Here is a 15,730-nt window from a genome sequence, read left to right as displayed (position 1 = left end):
TTGCTGCCTCTAGCAAATTTAACATCTATTATGGGAGGAAGAGGAAAAATCCATATCTAATTAGAGGCCAGATATTATAAGTATCATAAAAGATACAAACAGCATACAATTAAAGCAAAGGGAACAGCATGCAGAAACACGGAGAGGTAGGAAGGTGCTGAGTGAATTTGCAGAACACGAAGAATTACAGTTGCGTGGTTGTATAAAGTCAGTTTAAATCATCCCTGTCTCCCCGTTAGAATCTTTACCTGTGGAGCCTTAACGAACAGACAGATGTCCAGGCATTAACCTAAATCAGAATTTCAGGCAGTGGAGTTCGGAGATGAGTTTTTGGTTAGCAGTTTTTAATTTTAAAAGCCTTACAGGTCATTCTAATGTTCAGTCAGGTTTGAAATATCCTTTTTTGGAGGAATAGCGAAGGAATAATAAATCCAGATCATATCATAGAGTCTTTAAATGCTTGGCTTTGGCATTGGTTTAAAATTTCAAAAGAAATCTGTACAGTGCTGTCTAAGTAACTTGACTGTTGGTGCTTTTTAACAGTCTCAGGTTCTGTGTTCAAGTCTAGTATTGTGGCTGGCTCATCCATTTAAATGTTGTCATGTGTTAGAGGCACCAAGATCAGTAATGAAGCTTGAGTTCTTATCTGCAGAGTACCTGTGTTGTATATATAACAGAGACTTTAGTTTTCTTATCTGTGAGGCTTCATCACATTGTTGAACTCCATTACGAATCTGCTGTATGTAGATGAACTGACTCTCCTATTGGGAGATTTAGTGCGTATTTATTTCTACAGAGGGCTTAAACAGTCATACATAATTCTCTCTTTACTGTAGGCTTGGCCTCTGTCAATGTCTTTTCTTCTTTTTTTTTTCAATGTCTATTCTTAAAAACCACAGATAGTTTTTCAAGGGTCCCAAGTTGGTTTGATGTGGATTAGTTTTTTTTATTTTGAATGGAGACAAGCCTCAATTGTAGGCCAGGTCATTAAGTTTTAATCAAAGTTTTAACTTTTGGGATGAATTTTCATGTAGAGGAATATTCCTTTAATGTAATTTGAGATGATTAGAGCATTGAAGATGGCATTTAATTTTGTGAAAAATATATTGAACATTTTTTACGTATAATTCACCTGAAATTCATAGAAAGTTTTCAAGGTTTTTAAAGGGAAATCATGGGAAAAATTATTCTGAGTATATCTACCTCATGGTTTTAAAGCTGTGGTTGTGTTTTGTTTTAGAGCAATGATAATGAGGAACGTCTTCAAGTTGTTAAACTACTGGCAAAAATGTTTGGGGCAAAGGATTCAGAATTGGCGTCTCAAAACAAACCACTTTGGCAGTGTTACTTGGGCAGGTATATGATTTTGGTGTCCTGTTTTAAAGTAATATGTGTTTATATCTACTTATTAATTTAAAACAGCATCCACATTTAGGATTTTTTCATAAATGAAGTATTTTATATTTTGAAATTTTTGATGCTGATAGTGATTGACCATATTTACAAATTCCCCTTCTTTGTCTTCAGTAATTTTTTTTTTAGTAATTTTTAAAAGATGATATATTTAAAAAGCTATCTTACAAAGTATTATAATCATGAAATTGAAGTATTATTACATAGCAGTATATGTATTATTACATAGCAGTGATTCATTCCAACTGCAAATACATCATTGTGTATATTATATATATATATAACAAAAATTATATTTAGTTAGATTATTTGGAGATTTGTAAGGATAAGAGTATCCATAGAATGGGTAAATAAATGATTATGTATGTTTCCCCTAATAACCTCCTTTCTACATTTCTTATGATAATGAAGAATTGATAATCTGGGCTTTGTTGTATGCTTTTAATGATCCACAAACCTTCTGAAATTGGTTGCAAAGTTTGAATGTGTTTGTGTAACTTTTCTGTGTGAGAAATTTATTACTTTTCTAAAGATTTCCCTGATCTTGAATATATTAAAACCACTTCTCACTGTCCTGGCTGAAACCTACTTTGACCTTGAGGATAGAGGAGGATTTCCCCCTCCCTCTTTTTTATTATGCTTATAACAAATAATGCAGTTAAGTCATAAATAAACAAGTAAATAAGATTGAATCTTATTCTATTTTCTTTGTATTGAAATATTTGCATTGTTACTGCTACTTTTCTTTCTATTTCACTACCAGAGCCTTCAGTGATTATAATACATTTCATCTTTTCTGGAGTTGTTTTTTCTAATTTGTTAATGAAGAGATAAGCCTTTATACATTAAGCCCTAAATTTTTACTCTGATTTCTTATTTCATATGTAGCTTAATAATAATATTTAACAAGGTGTGTTAAACTGATAAATCTTAGCCCATTGTCATTTTGAATTTGATTTCTAGACTTTTTCACCTTAAATACAATGAGCAAGAGGGCACAATATTTTATGTTTAATTAAATCATGCAACTACTAATAATGTCAAAATGTATTTTATTTGACATGTTAAAAACAAAAAAGTATAATTTTACATAAAGACATTTAATATATCTTTAAATCAGGACTTGGATTCACCAGACCATTGTAGGATTTTCAGAGAAAAAATTCTACTTTAAATTTGTTACCTTTTTATTACATTGTAGTTTTTCCTTTTACTATTAATGGCATAAGCAATCATATTATTGCCCATTTTAAGGAGCTAGAGTATTTATTTAAAGATGTCTTTTAATGGTGATATGGTACATGTTTAGTTGAGAATGGTATGGTACATAGATTGAGTACTTAGATTCACTCAGGAAACCATGTGAGAATAGATTGGTTTTATGTAGCTTTTTGAGTACTTCCTGAAGCAGTTTTCCTCCCAGTATTAAGCTTTGATGAGTAATTTGTGCCCATTCAGTAGACTGCTGTTTATCTTGTTGTTGCTAAACTTTGTCTCTTACGGTATTAGCTGGTATGAGATTGGGAAACGTTTTGATCTTTGAGAATTAAGACATGCGAAACTGTTGAGTGGAAAATCTTCTTGTTACTCAATATTTTTTTTTTAATCTCTGTTTTGTACTTCATAATGAACTTAGGTAAATCATAGGCTTTGAACATTGGTGGTTTAGAGATAACTAGACACTATATGTTTCCTGATGGAGGAACACGATACTGTTATCAAGTAGTCTTGCTTTAAAAAAAAAAGAACCTGAATATGATCAAATCTGTAGACCTGATTACTAATTTGCAGGATTTAGGAGAGAGGGGAACCTGGTAGTTGACATCAGAATGATAAGATTAGCAAAATCTAAACTGTGAAAAACACTGGGCACATAAACACAAAACAGTTGGTTCACCAGGTTCTAAGGGAAGAGAAAAAGAGAGGGGAAATATGAAAGTTAAAGATAGTTAAATAACACATCGGCCAAAAAGTTTTAACTTTGCAGAGATGCATACTGAGATACCTACATTTTTATGTAAAAGTTTGATTTGATATTAATGTAAATAATTATGATGGTTAACTATAATAGAAGTAATTATTGGCACAATTTTAAAGTCATAAAATAATACAGGGTTTAGTACAAGATCTGTGAAACATTTGTGAATGTTCTATATTTAAGAAAGCATAATTTGAGGAAGAGTTTTCATTTCAGTATGGGATTTAATAATGTATCCATGAACTATGTATATACTTAGCACTTGTATAAGCATGTATATTTTAAAGTATAATATTTATAGGAAAAATTTTGTCATTCCAGTTCTTATTTTTGAGCCAAATGTGTATTGTTCAAATATGCTCCTTAAAAGTACATAGTTCTCACAGGAGATTGACCTAGTTTAATATAAAAGTTCCATAGCATTTTTACATATATAGTATACAAATCTTTGTTAAAATATTCTGGTTGTGCTTTGAAATATGCTGTATAAATTATTTTTTCTTTTAATTAGAGAAATAAATGTAAATCAAGTGCAGATTGAACATGTCTGTTTCTCTTATACTAAAGATTACTCTGTGCTTTTGTATTTTTTCAGGTTTAATGATATCCATGTACCAATCCGCCTGGAATGTGTGAAATTTGCTAGCCATTGTCTCATGAACCATCCTGATTTAGCAAAGGACTTAACAGGTACTGTATACCCATAATGGCAAATATTCCTTGGTGCTCTTTGGGAAAAAAAAAAAGATAGGCTTTATATATAGGACAAAAACCTTCTGTTTTGTACTTTTTTTGTGATGTTAGTGGGTGAAGTCTTCAAATTTACCATCATGGTAGTTACTCTCTGAAGCTAGAATTTTGCCTCCTAGTACATAGGCTGCGAGTCATGTACATAAAAAGTAGTGTTATCAGAGGCAGTGTTGGTTTCTTAATTTAAGAACAATTCTGAAAGTATTTCAGGCATTTGGATTTGAATAGGTCTTGACTTTGAATACATTATGAGACTTCAGTGGTCTTTAATATTTTGAAAACTTATGTGAGAGTCATTAATTTATAAACTAATCATGCTTAATGGAGATAACTTTCCTGAAATGTGTAAATTCATAAGGTGTTTCAGTTTTTATAGTAATGTGAATATTATGTATCTGACAGATGCCACTCTTAAGTTTTTTAAAATTATGAAATATTTCAGAAAATATAGATGAATATAATAGCCACTGTCTTCCTCAGAAATGTTAGCATTTTTCTGTATTAGTTTAGGAGATTAAAAGAGAAAAAGAAAATACATTGTAGATACAGTTGAAATGCTTTTCACAAGGGATTCTTTTTCCTACTTAGAGTAACTTCTCTATTAAATTTGATGTACAACCTGTTCATGTTTTTCTATCTATGTTACATGTGTACCTGTCTATAAATTATATGTAGTATTCTAAAAGTGATTTAAAATTTTTATTGAAAATATATATTAAATTTGACATAGTTCAATTTATTCCTGTGATCTTATTTTGTATTTTCTATTTTACATGCCTATTCTTTGCTTCTCTTATTTCTGTTTTTCCTCTCATCTGCTCAGTGTATTTTCTTCTCATTTTTCTGTTTTTATCCACATGGGCCTGGAAGTTACGTTCTCCTTCATGTTTTCACTGCATAGCTGACTAATTAAGTCTAAAGTTAATCAGAATACTAGCTTTCTGAGCAATCAAGGACCCTTGAATACTTTAACTCTGAGCAATCTCTTCCCCAACTTTCATATTATTGCTTATTATTATTGGGTTGGCCTTCAGGTTTTTAACTTAAAAATAAAAGACACACTGCATTTTTACCAAAAACTTTATTAAACTTCATATTCACTGTGAACTTTATTAAACTTCATATTGACTGTTTTGTTTTCCTACCTTCTACCATTTTTCAGGCAACTTCGTAATTTGATCTTCTCAAAACTTTTTTTATCTTTTTGAGCAAAGAACTGTTTCAGGTGCCTTTTACAGTCTTCCACAGAATTGAAATTTTTTTCTATTAGGAGAATTTTGTAAAGACTGAAATAAATGGAAAACCAAAGGTTCAATGTCTGGTGAATAATGCAAGGAATCAGAACTTCCCAGCCAATCTGTAACCGTTTTTGCCTGGTCATCAAGGAAACATGCAGTCTTGCATTATCCTGATGGGAGATTGTGTTTTCTGCTGGCTGATTCCAGATGCTTTTTGTTGAGTGCTGCTTTCAGTTGGTTTAATTGGGACCAGTACCTGTTGGAATCAATTATTTGGTTTTCTGGAAGGAGCTTATAATAAAGGACTCCCTTCCAGTTCCACCATATACACAGCATCTCCTTTGGATGAAGACTGGCCTTTGGTGTCTTGTTCCACAATTTCTTCTGTTCTATATTATTGTATAGTATCCACTTTTCATTGCCTATCACACATACTGTCTTTCTCACTGTTTGAAATAGTTCCATTTGGTAGAGAATGCTCAAGGTGGAGGAGCTTAGGACCTGGGCATTGGTTTTATGAGCTTTTTACATGATATTTGTCAACTGTTCATTTATTGAGTAGTATATCCATTCACAATCATAAGCCCTGTTTGCTGTTACTCCAGATCCGAACAACAAAATTATACCTTACTAGTCTTCTAATTAAAAAGCTGAATAATAATTTTTGTTCACCTGTGGTGAAAGTGAAAATGAAGGTACTCAGTCGTGTCTGATTCTTTGCAACCCCATGGACTATAGCCTGCCAAGCTCCTCCATCCATGGGATTTTCCAGGCAAGAATACTGGAATGGATTGTCATTTCCTTCTCCAGGGGATCTTCCCGACCCAGGGATCGAACCTGGGTCTCCCGCATTGCAGGCAGACTCTTTACTGTCTGAGTCACCAGGGAATGTATTCACTTGTACCTCTTCTTTAAACCTAATATATCACTACTGAAGATTGTTCATTTTTCTTTCAGTTTTCTCAGTGCCAGATCCGAACTCCCATGTTTTTTGCTTTAATATTCTCCTCCAGTCTCACATAATTGTTTAATGTTTCATTTCTTCTGTCATCCCTTTGGTCTTTATTTTAGTTCAGTTAAGTGGAATTGTCTTATGCTCTTTCCTGTAATCCTATTTCTTTGCTGCCATTATCTTAATTTAATCTTTCAATAACCTCACTAAGGGTTTGCCTAGTTAAGGGAGATAGAAACTTGAATTCTCTATAGTCTTTTCCCAGCAGAACCACTTGACTTAACTATTTAAACCATTAAAAAAAAAATCAAAGTGAAATATTTAACATTGATATATTTCTTGATTCATTTATGTGGCTTGTTGAATTAATGAGCCTAGGAACTGCTAAGACATCCACCCTGCCCCATAGATGGGGAGGGGATTTACTACTCAGTTGCATGTAAGCTACTGTATTTTGACTGAAGGAGTAACCTTCCTTCCTTCTTCCTTCTCTTTCTTCCTTTCTGTCTCTCCTGCTACTAATGTTTTTGAAACATTAAGCTTTCTACTTAGGTTTTGTTTTTGTTGTGGTTTACTTTCAAAGGTCTTACGCAATCTTTTAAGACATTTTAATTGTCAAAGTTCCATTTTAATCATAAAATTTTATCTTTCAGAGTATCTTAAAGTGAGGTCACATGACCCTGAGGAAGCTATTAGGCATGATGTTATTGTGTCTATAGTTACAGCTGCTAAAAAAGATATTCTTCTGGTCAATGATCACTTACTTAATTTTGTGAGAGAGAGAACATTAGATAAACGGGTAAGTAGGAATAATAATTAGTAGTAGGTTTATATTTTGAATACTCGAAGTTTTAATAGAGTTTCACTTGCAAATATTGAGATTTAAATGAAATTAGCTCTTTTTTGGGGGGGCATTTTAATATCTAAAATAATGTTTATAAGAAGGTTTTACATTTTGTTACATTAAGTTTTGTTCATATTATTTGTTCATCCTCAAATGGGACAGGTCTAAGTGGTAGATTAGTGAGATATTTAACCCGTACACTAATCTTAATAAATGACTTTGTAAAGCCCTAGGACACAACTTCTCTTTTTCCTTTCATACGGGTATCCATTCATAGTCCTCTAGCTGATTGTATTATAATTTCTATGGAATAGAAAATAAAAGATGTTTTCAACATGGCAAAGCTAACTGGAGCAGAGCAGCATGCTTCTTGCCCACCTTCCCTGACCCCAGACCTTCCTCCTTGAGCACCACATAGCTCCCCTCACTAGTCAGCGGCTTCTGAACAGGGGACTGTGTCTTGTTATGTTTGTGTTCCTTGTTGCCTGGGATGTATTCGGTGCTTAGTGTTTCACTGAATATTCATTCTCCCCTCCTCCCCATTGCCTTTCCTTCATGGCATGGATTTTATAGACTTAGACTTAAGAGTGATTTTGATGAAAGATGAAAATCTTTTATGTATTTAGGGGTTAATTAGCAAAGAAAGCAGGAGGCTTGTTGGTAGCTATGAATAACTTTAGCCAGGCAAATACTTTACAACATTTTGACAGTCACTTACAGGTTGATTATGCTCTCTTCATCATTTGATTCTCTCTTTGATCATGCTGGTTGTGGGTGGAGAATAGATGGACAGGAGTTGCATGGCTTTCTTGTGAAATCTGTAGGTATTCAGAGCAACTTATTTTAACTGATAAGTTTTAGACTTGTCTTTACTGAATATACCAGTAGGGTACTAAACAATGAAAAGGCCAAAAGTTGTGAAGGAAGAAAAACAGATTTGCATCATGCTAGGGTGACAGCCTTCTGAGTGTTGTTTAAGTAATCTTTTTCATGGTCAGAGTTTGTGTGTTGTTGGGATCATGCTTCACGTGTGTTTGATCATTGTGTTGTGTTTGTTATAGGACTGCTTGGGTCATTCTGTATATGTTGAATACCAAAAAGTTGTTAAATGTATTTACATTATTGGTGGTATTAGAATATGCTCTCTATCTTTAAATTCTCCCTAAAACACCAGTTTCAGGAACTAGAGGTAAGATAGGGAATTGATACACAGTTTTTACAAGTGTATTGAATTTTGAGTAAAGCTTTTGAAGTCTTTGATTTCAGTGTGTATGCAAAGGATGGATGAAACAAGGACTATTGTTTACTGTAATTAAAAGAGAAACCAAAAGAAAAATGTTGCTATGACTGCAAAGGAAATATGAATAGTCTTTGAAGATTTGTGAAGTTCTAAATATTACTAACATCCTACTGATTATAGTGCTGTAAAATTTAAGGTTAATCTCATACTGAGATAATTAATGTTAGATATATAGCAGATATGTACTCGTTTAAAAAAATAGTTGAATACATTATTCTGACACCTGAATGTCTTTCCAGGTACACAAAATGAACCACTAATGTGTCTTTACATTCAGCATCTGATAAAGCCACTATTCTATGTACCTTTATAAGTATGTTTAATATAGACCATAATTTGGAAAAATTCTATAAGGAATAGCGCACACTTTATGCACTCAACTGTCTTTGCCTTTTAAAAGTTGGTAACGTGTTTTCCCTCACTAATTCTAAGTGACATTAAGTAGATTGTGATTGAAATTTGTTTTTAGAAGTTGTTAAGGGTCTAAGATATCAAAAGTGAAATCGCTCAGTCATATCCGACTCTTTGCAACCCCATGGATTGCAGCCTAAGAGGCTCCACTGTCCATGGGATTTTTTCCAGGCAAGAATACTGGAGTGGGTTGCCATTTCCTTCTCCAGGAGATACCAAAGCATTAAAATTATTTATATATTAATAGATGTCTATGCTTGATATAGTAAATATTAAAATGATAGTTGTATTTTTTCATAGTTATTACAAATTAACATCTAGTAAGGTATGATTAAAATATATTGTGTAAAGTAAATAAAAAAGGGGGTAACTAAACTTGAAGGAATTAATATAAGGAGGCATTTTTGAATTATAAAAAAAAATGTTTTTATTTTAAGTGGAGAGTACGCAAAGAAGCCATGATGGGACTTGCCCAGATTTATAAGAAATACGCCTTACAATCAGCAGCTGGGAAAGATGCTGCAAAACAGATTTCATGGATCAAAGACAAATTGCTCCATATATATTATCAAAATAGTATTGATGATAGGTAAGTTAAAGAGACCATAAGTAAAATGTTTGGTGCTTTTTGGTGTTATATAACTGTTGTTGAGCTGTTGTTTTAGGTGAACTTTTTTTTGTAACTTCAAACTCCCTTTTCGGTTTTTACTGCAAGTTAAAAATTTTGAGTGACTAGTTGCTTTCCCACCAAAGCCATAAATGAGGTAGTGATGTACATATAACTTTAGGGATGGATACATCTTTTACGGTTATTTTCATACACTGTATTTAACTGAGTAATATTTGAAAGTAGAAATGTATGCAATTATAATTTAAATTTTGTTTCATAGGTAATTGTATTATAAGGAGTCACATTGATTTTTTTTTTTCAAATACAAGTCAAATATACACCTTTTGTATTTAGGCATTTTAAATAAAAACAGTTCCTACTTAAGGCTAAAAAAATAACATAAATTTATATATAAAAACACATTATCTGAATATAGTCTTGTGTTTTTCTTTTCCAGTATATAAGATTAGATCTTGTATGGAACCTATCCATTCTATAGTTAGTAGACTTGTAGATCCTGCTTGTAGTCTGCATTGATTTGATGAATTTTTGGTGGGGTCCAAATGATCTTACCTGTAAGGATCAAAATAAGAAAATTAAGAACCAGTAGGACATCTTAGAATTTTAAGAGGTGTAGGAAGTAGAAACTGAGTGTCTTAGGTTGATACTAGCTAAGAAATTTCACAGTTACTATTTTTAAAAAATTGACATTTTTAAGCTTTTTGAGCATGTGACATTAATGCACAGAGATTTGCATTTTGATTTGGTAGCTCCCCTTTCCCCTGTTCTTTTTGTTCTTTTATCTAGGTCGTTTTTGATGATGATCACTGTGGAAACTCAGAAGACAAATATTTCCTTGTTAGTTTTAACTTAGATTAGAATTTGTCACTTGGAAAGTTCTAGTGTAGGTTTTTAGCCCTTAATTATTTAGCTAATGAAATTGAGCCCCTAGTGTATCACGTGCCCAAGGTCATGCAGAAGTAGCTATCTTTGCTAGGTATAGGAGTTTTTCTTGTATATCCAGCTAACATTTTTTTTGTGGGGTGGGGGAGGCTCTTCTTGTTAAACCTTTTGATTTGTAAATCTCATCTCCACTCAGAAAGAAGAAGCTTTCTTATATGTATTTTTATATGTTTTGGAAATTTACATACATATGTAATACGTATATTTATAGAAATTAATAGAGTACTTTATGTTTTTTCATAGATTGCTTGTTGAACGGATCTTTGCTCAATACATGGTCCCCCACAATTTGGAAACAACAGAACGCATGAAATGCTTGTATTATTTGTATGCCACACTGGATTTAAATGCAGTGAAGTATGTTTCAAATGTCAAACTCTGTTCTTTCCATCTTTTGCAGTATACTGGATTTTATGGAAACGAAAACAACTGTATTTTTAATGTCGACAATTTATGTAATGTACATTGTTTAAATGGTCAGACGCAATAGAATACTTGGATATTTTTTCAGAAAGTACTGCTACTAACATGAGATTAAAAAGGATTTTTGTAACTAATTAAAAAACAGCTGATTGATTGGGTAGCTTTTAGGATTTATTTTTTTCTGTTGTCTCAAGAAATATTGATGTATTCTTTGTTTTTTGCTCATATTCCTTAAGGCATTAGAAGGGTCCATATTATGAAAGTAGTACTTTCTTATTTTTACCTGATACTGATTAGAATTATAGTGTAAACCAGTAGGATACATATTTTTGTGCTGCATAATCTCAACATGGTGTTATAGTTTGGCATAAAGGTAAGCAAAAATATATTTTTATGACCATGTTTCATTCAAAAAGTGCTTTTGAAGGCCTTTGTAAGGAATTGGCACTTTATATTTGGAAGAGGAATTGCTAATTGAATTGTACTGAGGCTTAGCAAATTGAGGCCTGGAGATTGATATGCTCTAGGTTTCAGAAAGTATACATCCTTAGTATTCTAATAAATGGGTAACTTAACCCCCAGCTAATGGGGTTTACATATGAAGAAATTAGAAGTCTAGGGAGCTGTACCTAATTTTCATTCCTGTCACAGTGTAATGGGATTTTTCACTTCACTTCCCGCATGGAAATCGTTATAGGTCTGTTTATATCTTTCACAGAAATGTAGAGAAAAAGATTGTAGGAGGGAAAATGTACATTTCTTAATATTGACTGTATTTCAGGCACAGGAATGTGTGTTAATTCTGTCTGTTTCCTGCTGCAATTGGCAGAGTTGAGTAGGTTCAACAGGGACCTTATGACCCACAAAGCTTGTGAAATTTACCATCTGGCTTTTTATAGAAAAAACTTGGCAACTCCTAGCATAAGTGATATTTTTTCTGTTTTCCACGTGATAAGCTGAATCCCACAGAGATCAGTTAACTTGCATAAAATTACACAACTAGTAAGAGACAAGGCCAGAATTTGAATTCAGTTCTACCTGGTTCCAAAACTCATTCTTTTCCCACTGCATATAGTAAAATACGTTTCCACTGTATTTAATTGATTGTAAAACATTGAATTTTTATATGCTAACATCTCTGAAATTGGAATGCATCCTTTTCTTCTTGGTGCAGTTGATGGCCTTTTAGCATGGATGAGATATGATATATATATATGTATATCCCTTTTGGAACAAACTATTTTAAGATACAACCAGTCTAGATGCCTTGACTCAGTTCAGCTGTCATTCATGAGTAGTAATGAATTAAAGACACTTTAAAGCAAAAAGTGAGAGTTCACCACTCATAAATCCTACTTGAAAAAATTACTAAAGAATAAAAAAGGAGACTAAATCCAGAAGGAAGGAAAAGGATAGTTTTCTTAAACAAGTGTTGGGATCTATATTAAAAAGTAGATTAGCATCTAGGCTGACATTGAGTCAACCTACACCACTGCAACAATTTGTGAGCTCGTGAGAGAAGGGGAGGATCCCCTTCTCCTTCCCTGGAAGGGGGCACACAGTCAGATAACAACGTCTTAAGATGGCAGGTAGTGTTCTGATGTTCTTTCGTCATGTAAGAGTGAGGACAGATATGACATGTTGATTAATTAGACCAAGTTTACCTATTAAAAATTTAAGTCACCCCTAAAAGAATTTGAGTGTATAACTTCCAAACCCATAGGAGCAAACAACTAATGAAAACTTTAATACCAGAAATGGAAAATAAAATTAAAAAATTTGTGAATAGAATACAGAAAACATAAATGCCAATTCCAGAACTAAAATAATATACTGAAAATATATTTTGAGATACACTGAAAAATGATTTCATGGAAAAGCTGAAAGTAAATTTCAATCTTTGGATCAGTTGATTTCTACAAAAATGGTTGGTGAGTGCATGAATACTTCTCTCTTTTAAGTTAAAATAAGTAAGGGGTGTGTGTGTGTGTGTATAACATTTTTGAAATTATCTTTTAAATCAACTTTTTGTAAAGTTTCTCTACGATCTATACACTAAAACATTTGTCAGGTATCTGCCCAATATGTCTTAGAGCTTATAGTTATGTTTTTACGATGCTTATGGTGTCTTAGCACATATAAAAGTTTTAATTTTAATATAACCAAATATATCAGCCTTTTTCTGTTTTGCTTGTGCTCTCTCTATATTTTAAAAATTCTTTTCTATGCTGAGGTTAATTTGTTTTATATTTTTAAATAAAATTTTAAAGATTTGCTTTTCAGATTGAGATCTTTATTCTTCCTGTAATTTATTTTTATGTATGATGTGAAATAAGAATCTTACATTATTTTCTATATGGATATTCAAGTCCATTATTCCCTCTAATGACTTCTCTGTAATACCCACGCTCTCAAGTTTCTATACAACTATGTTATCCATTTGTAAGTTCTCCATTAATTCAATATGTCCCTTTGTCTGTTACTTCCTATTAATCAACTTTTTCGAATTAACTGTCCAACTATACACTTGATGGTTTTTAACATTTTATTACTTACTCTTTACATTTTGTCTGTGGTTACTTTCTCCAAAAGTCTTTACATTTACTGTCATGAAGTATTTTATGCACCCAAAGAAATCATGAGTTTTGAAGCATAGTAATAACTGTCTATGAATCTGCCACCCACCCTCTTTCATCCTCCTTCCTCTCAGAGGAAACCACTAACCTTAATTTTGTGTTTCTCATTTCCTTTTAAAGAATGGTTTTATTATACGTATGTATGTATCCTCTAATTATATATTTTTTGTTTTTGATCATTTTTGAACTTTATAAAAGTGGAGTGATTGTGGGTATAGTCTTCTGTGATTTTTTTTTCACACCAGTCTATTATGTTCCTAAACTTCATCCACTGTCTCTACATAGCTTATGGGTCATTCATTTTCACTGAGGTATTGAATTACTTTGTCATTATTCCACAGTTTTATTCTATCATCTTGACATTGCAGATCTGAATGCATGGAAAGAATGGACATTTGTGTTGTTTCCATTTTTTAATAATGCAAATAATGCTACTGTGAACCTTTTCCAGTTTAGTAAACATGCAAGAGTTTCTCTGAGGTATAGTTGTGAATGGTTCTCAGATTTGACTACATATTGGAATCATTTGGAAAGATTTAAAAAACACTGACACATGAATCTCATCTTCACTTTGTCATTTAATTTGTCTAGTTTGTAGTATGTGCATTGGGGTTTTTAGAAAAGCATTTCAGGGGATTCTAATGGGCAGACAAGCTTTAGGATCACTGGAGTTACAGCTATGAGTGGAACTGTTGAGGATGCGCATTTCCAGCATTATAAACTAGTCAAATCATTTTCCAATATGATTATACTAATTTATACTCTTTGCCAGTGGTTTCTAAGTTTCTCCATCCTCTGTCAGGCATTTTATCTTTTGTGAATCTTTTGGGTATGAAATTTTGTCTCATTCTCTTTCCATTGTCCTGAATACTAATAATGTTGATGTTTTACTTAATGTTTCTGATTTTACCACAGTGCTCACCACTCTGTATTATAATGGCTGTCCTACTTCATTCATTTGTATTACCATTCTAGCCCAGAAAGTCATTTGAATTTGTGACTTCTAATTAGTTTGAATGGTATTTAAAATAGCTCCTGTGTAACAAGCAGGTTCCTGCTAAGAATTTGTTTGGTAAGGATTTTTATTTATTGAAAGAGCCATATATTTTGTTATATGATGGTGTTCTTTTGGGGGAGACAAAGTACCTTCTATATTTTAGACTTTTTGATACGTACCCAGTTTTGGGTAAGTCACTAAGTTAACTGAGTATCTTGATGATTGGAGAGGAGAATTGAGGCAGCTTGAGTACCCCCTGATCATGGTGTATATTTCCACCTCCCCCAAGTTTCCCAGAGCAGCTGTTATCGCCGAGAGTAAGTGGTAGTATCAGGTGTCCTGGCAGTGATCTTATCCTTCATTGATCAAGCTCTCATCTAAACAGCTCTGTACTGCCAAGTCTGAGGGGTAGTTTGCCAGTTAGGAGCAGAAGACTGGAGGAGAGGTTCTTGTCAACGTTTGATAGGTTTCTGTGGCCCAGTGGCAGTTCTTTTTCTTTGAAATGACGCAAGTATGTAGTGCATTGGTATAAATGGGGAGGAGCCGCATGAGGGGATTAGTTGTCTACTTAAAATGTCACTTAATCAAAAAAAAAAGTTAACAAATGTAAGAGTATCCAGGCTCTAGTCAGATTTTTCACTTTTATTTAGTGACAGAGCTGGAATTCAGACTAATATTGAATGAATGGATATTTGTCTTCCTAGTATAGTAATACTGCTTCCACTAGTACAATTTTTTTTTCCTTAAGTGCTGTTTAGAAAGGCAAAACACAAGGACACATTGTCTTTGCTGCTTAATATAATTTGATTAAAATGCTTGAGGGGGTGCCCTTCCTGATTGTTACAGTACAAATTCTTAGTAGGTAATGGTCACTTTTTGACTTAAGTTGCAACCGTAATAGTTTATAATAAGCTTTAGAATTACTTAAGATTTCATCTTTAAATTAATAAATAACTATAATAGATAAGATAATTTCTTTTTTATTTTTCTGCTCTAAGTGAAAGCAAGTTTCAAAATCGGCGTTTTGGAGTTAAAAGTAGTGATAAAATGTGTAGGTATGGAGAGAATTCATTGACTTTGGGGTTCAGAAGTAATTTCACAGATGACTGCTCTGTTTCTTTCAAAAGTATTGTTTTAATTACATAACTGCTACTTTGCTGTGAGACTTTTTCAGTCCTCTGGATAATGGTCATTTTTCTTTTAATGGTTGCATTC

At 32.7% G+C, this 15,730-nt stretch overlaps 1 protein-coding gene across 6 annotated transcripts in view; it reads left to right on the top strand.

Moving 5' to 3' along the window:
- PDS5B (PDS5 cohesin associated factor B) overlaps positions 1 to 15,730 on the top strand; it is a 172,911-nt gene that overhangs the window by 74,008 nt on the left and 83,173 nt on the right. For all 6 annotated transcript variants that reach the window (XM_043892501.1, XM_043892503.1, XM_043892502.1 and 3 more), the window contains exons 9-13: positions 1,241 to 1,356; positions 3,987 to 4,081; positions 6,985 to 7,130; positions 9,324 to 9,475; positions 10,703 to 10,816. In XM_043892501.1, coding sequence (XP_043748436.1) covers positions 1,241 to 1,356; positions 3,987 to 4,081; positions 6,985 to 7,130; positions 9,324 to 9,475; positions 10,703 to 10,816 — 623 coding nt within the window. The remainder of the gene's footprint in view (positions 1 to 1,240; positions 1,357 to 3,986; positions 4,082 to 6,984; positions 7,131 to 9,323; positions 9,476 to 10,702; positions 10,817 to 15,730) is intronic.

The sequence above is a fragment of the Cervus elaphus genome, chromosome 30 (genome assembly GCF_910594005.1).
Source record: "Cervus elaphus chromosome 30, mCerEla1.1, whole genome shotgun sequence".
Classification (NCBI taxonomy): domain Eukaryota; kingdom Metazoa; phylum Chordata; class Mammalia; order Artiodactyla; family Cervidae; genus Cervus; species Cervus elaphus.
This window is presented reverse-complemented; position numbering and strand designations above follow the sequence as displayed.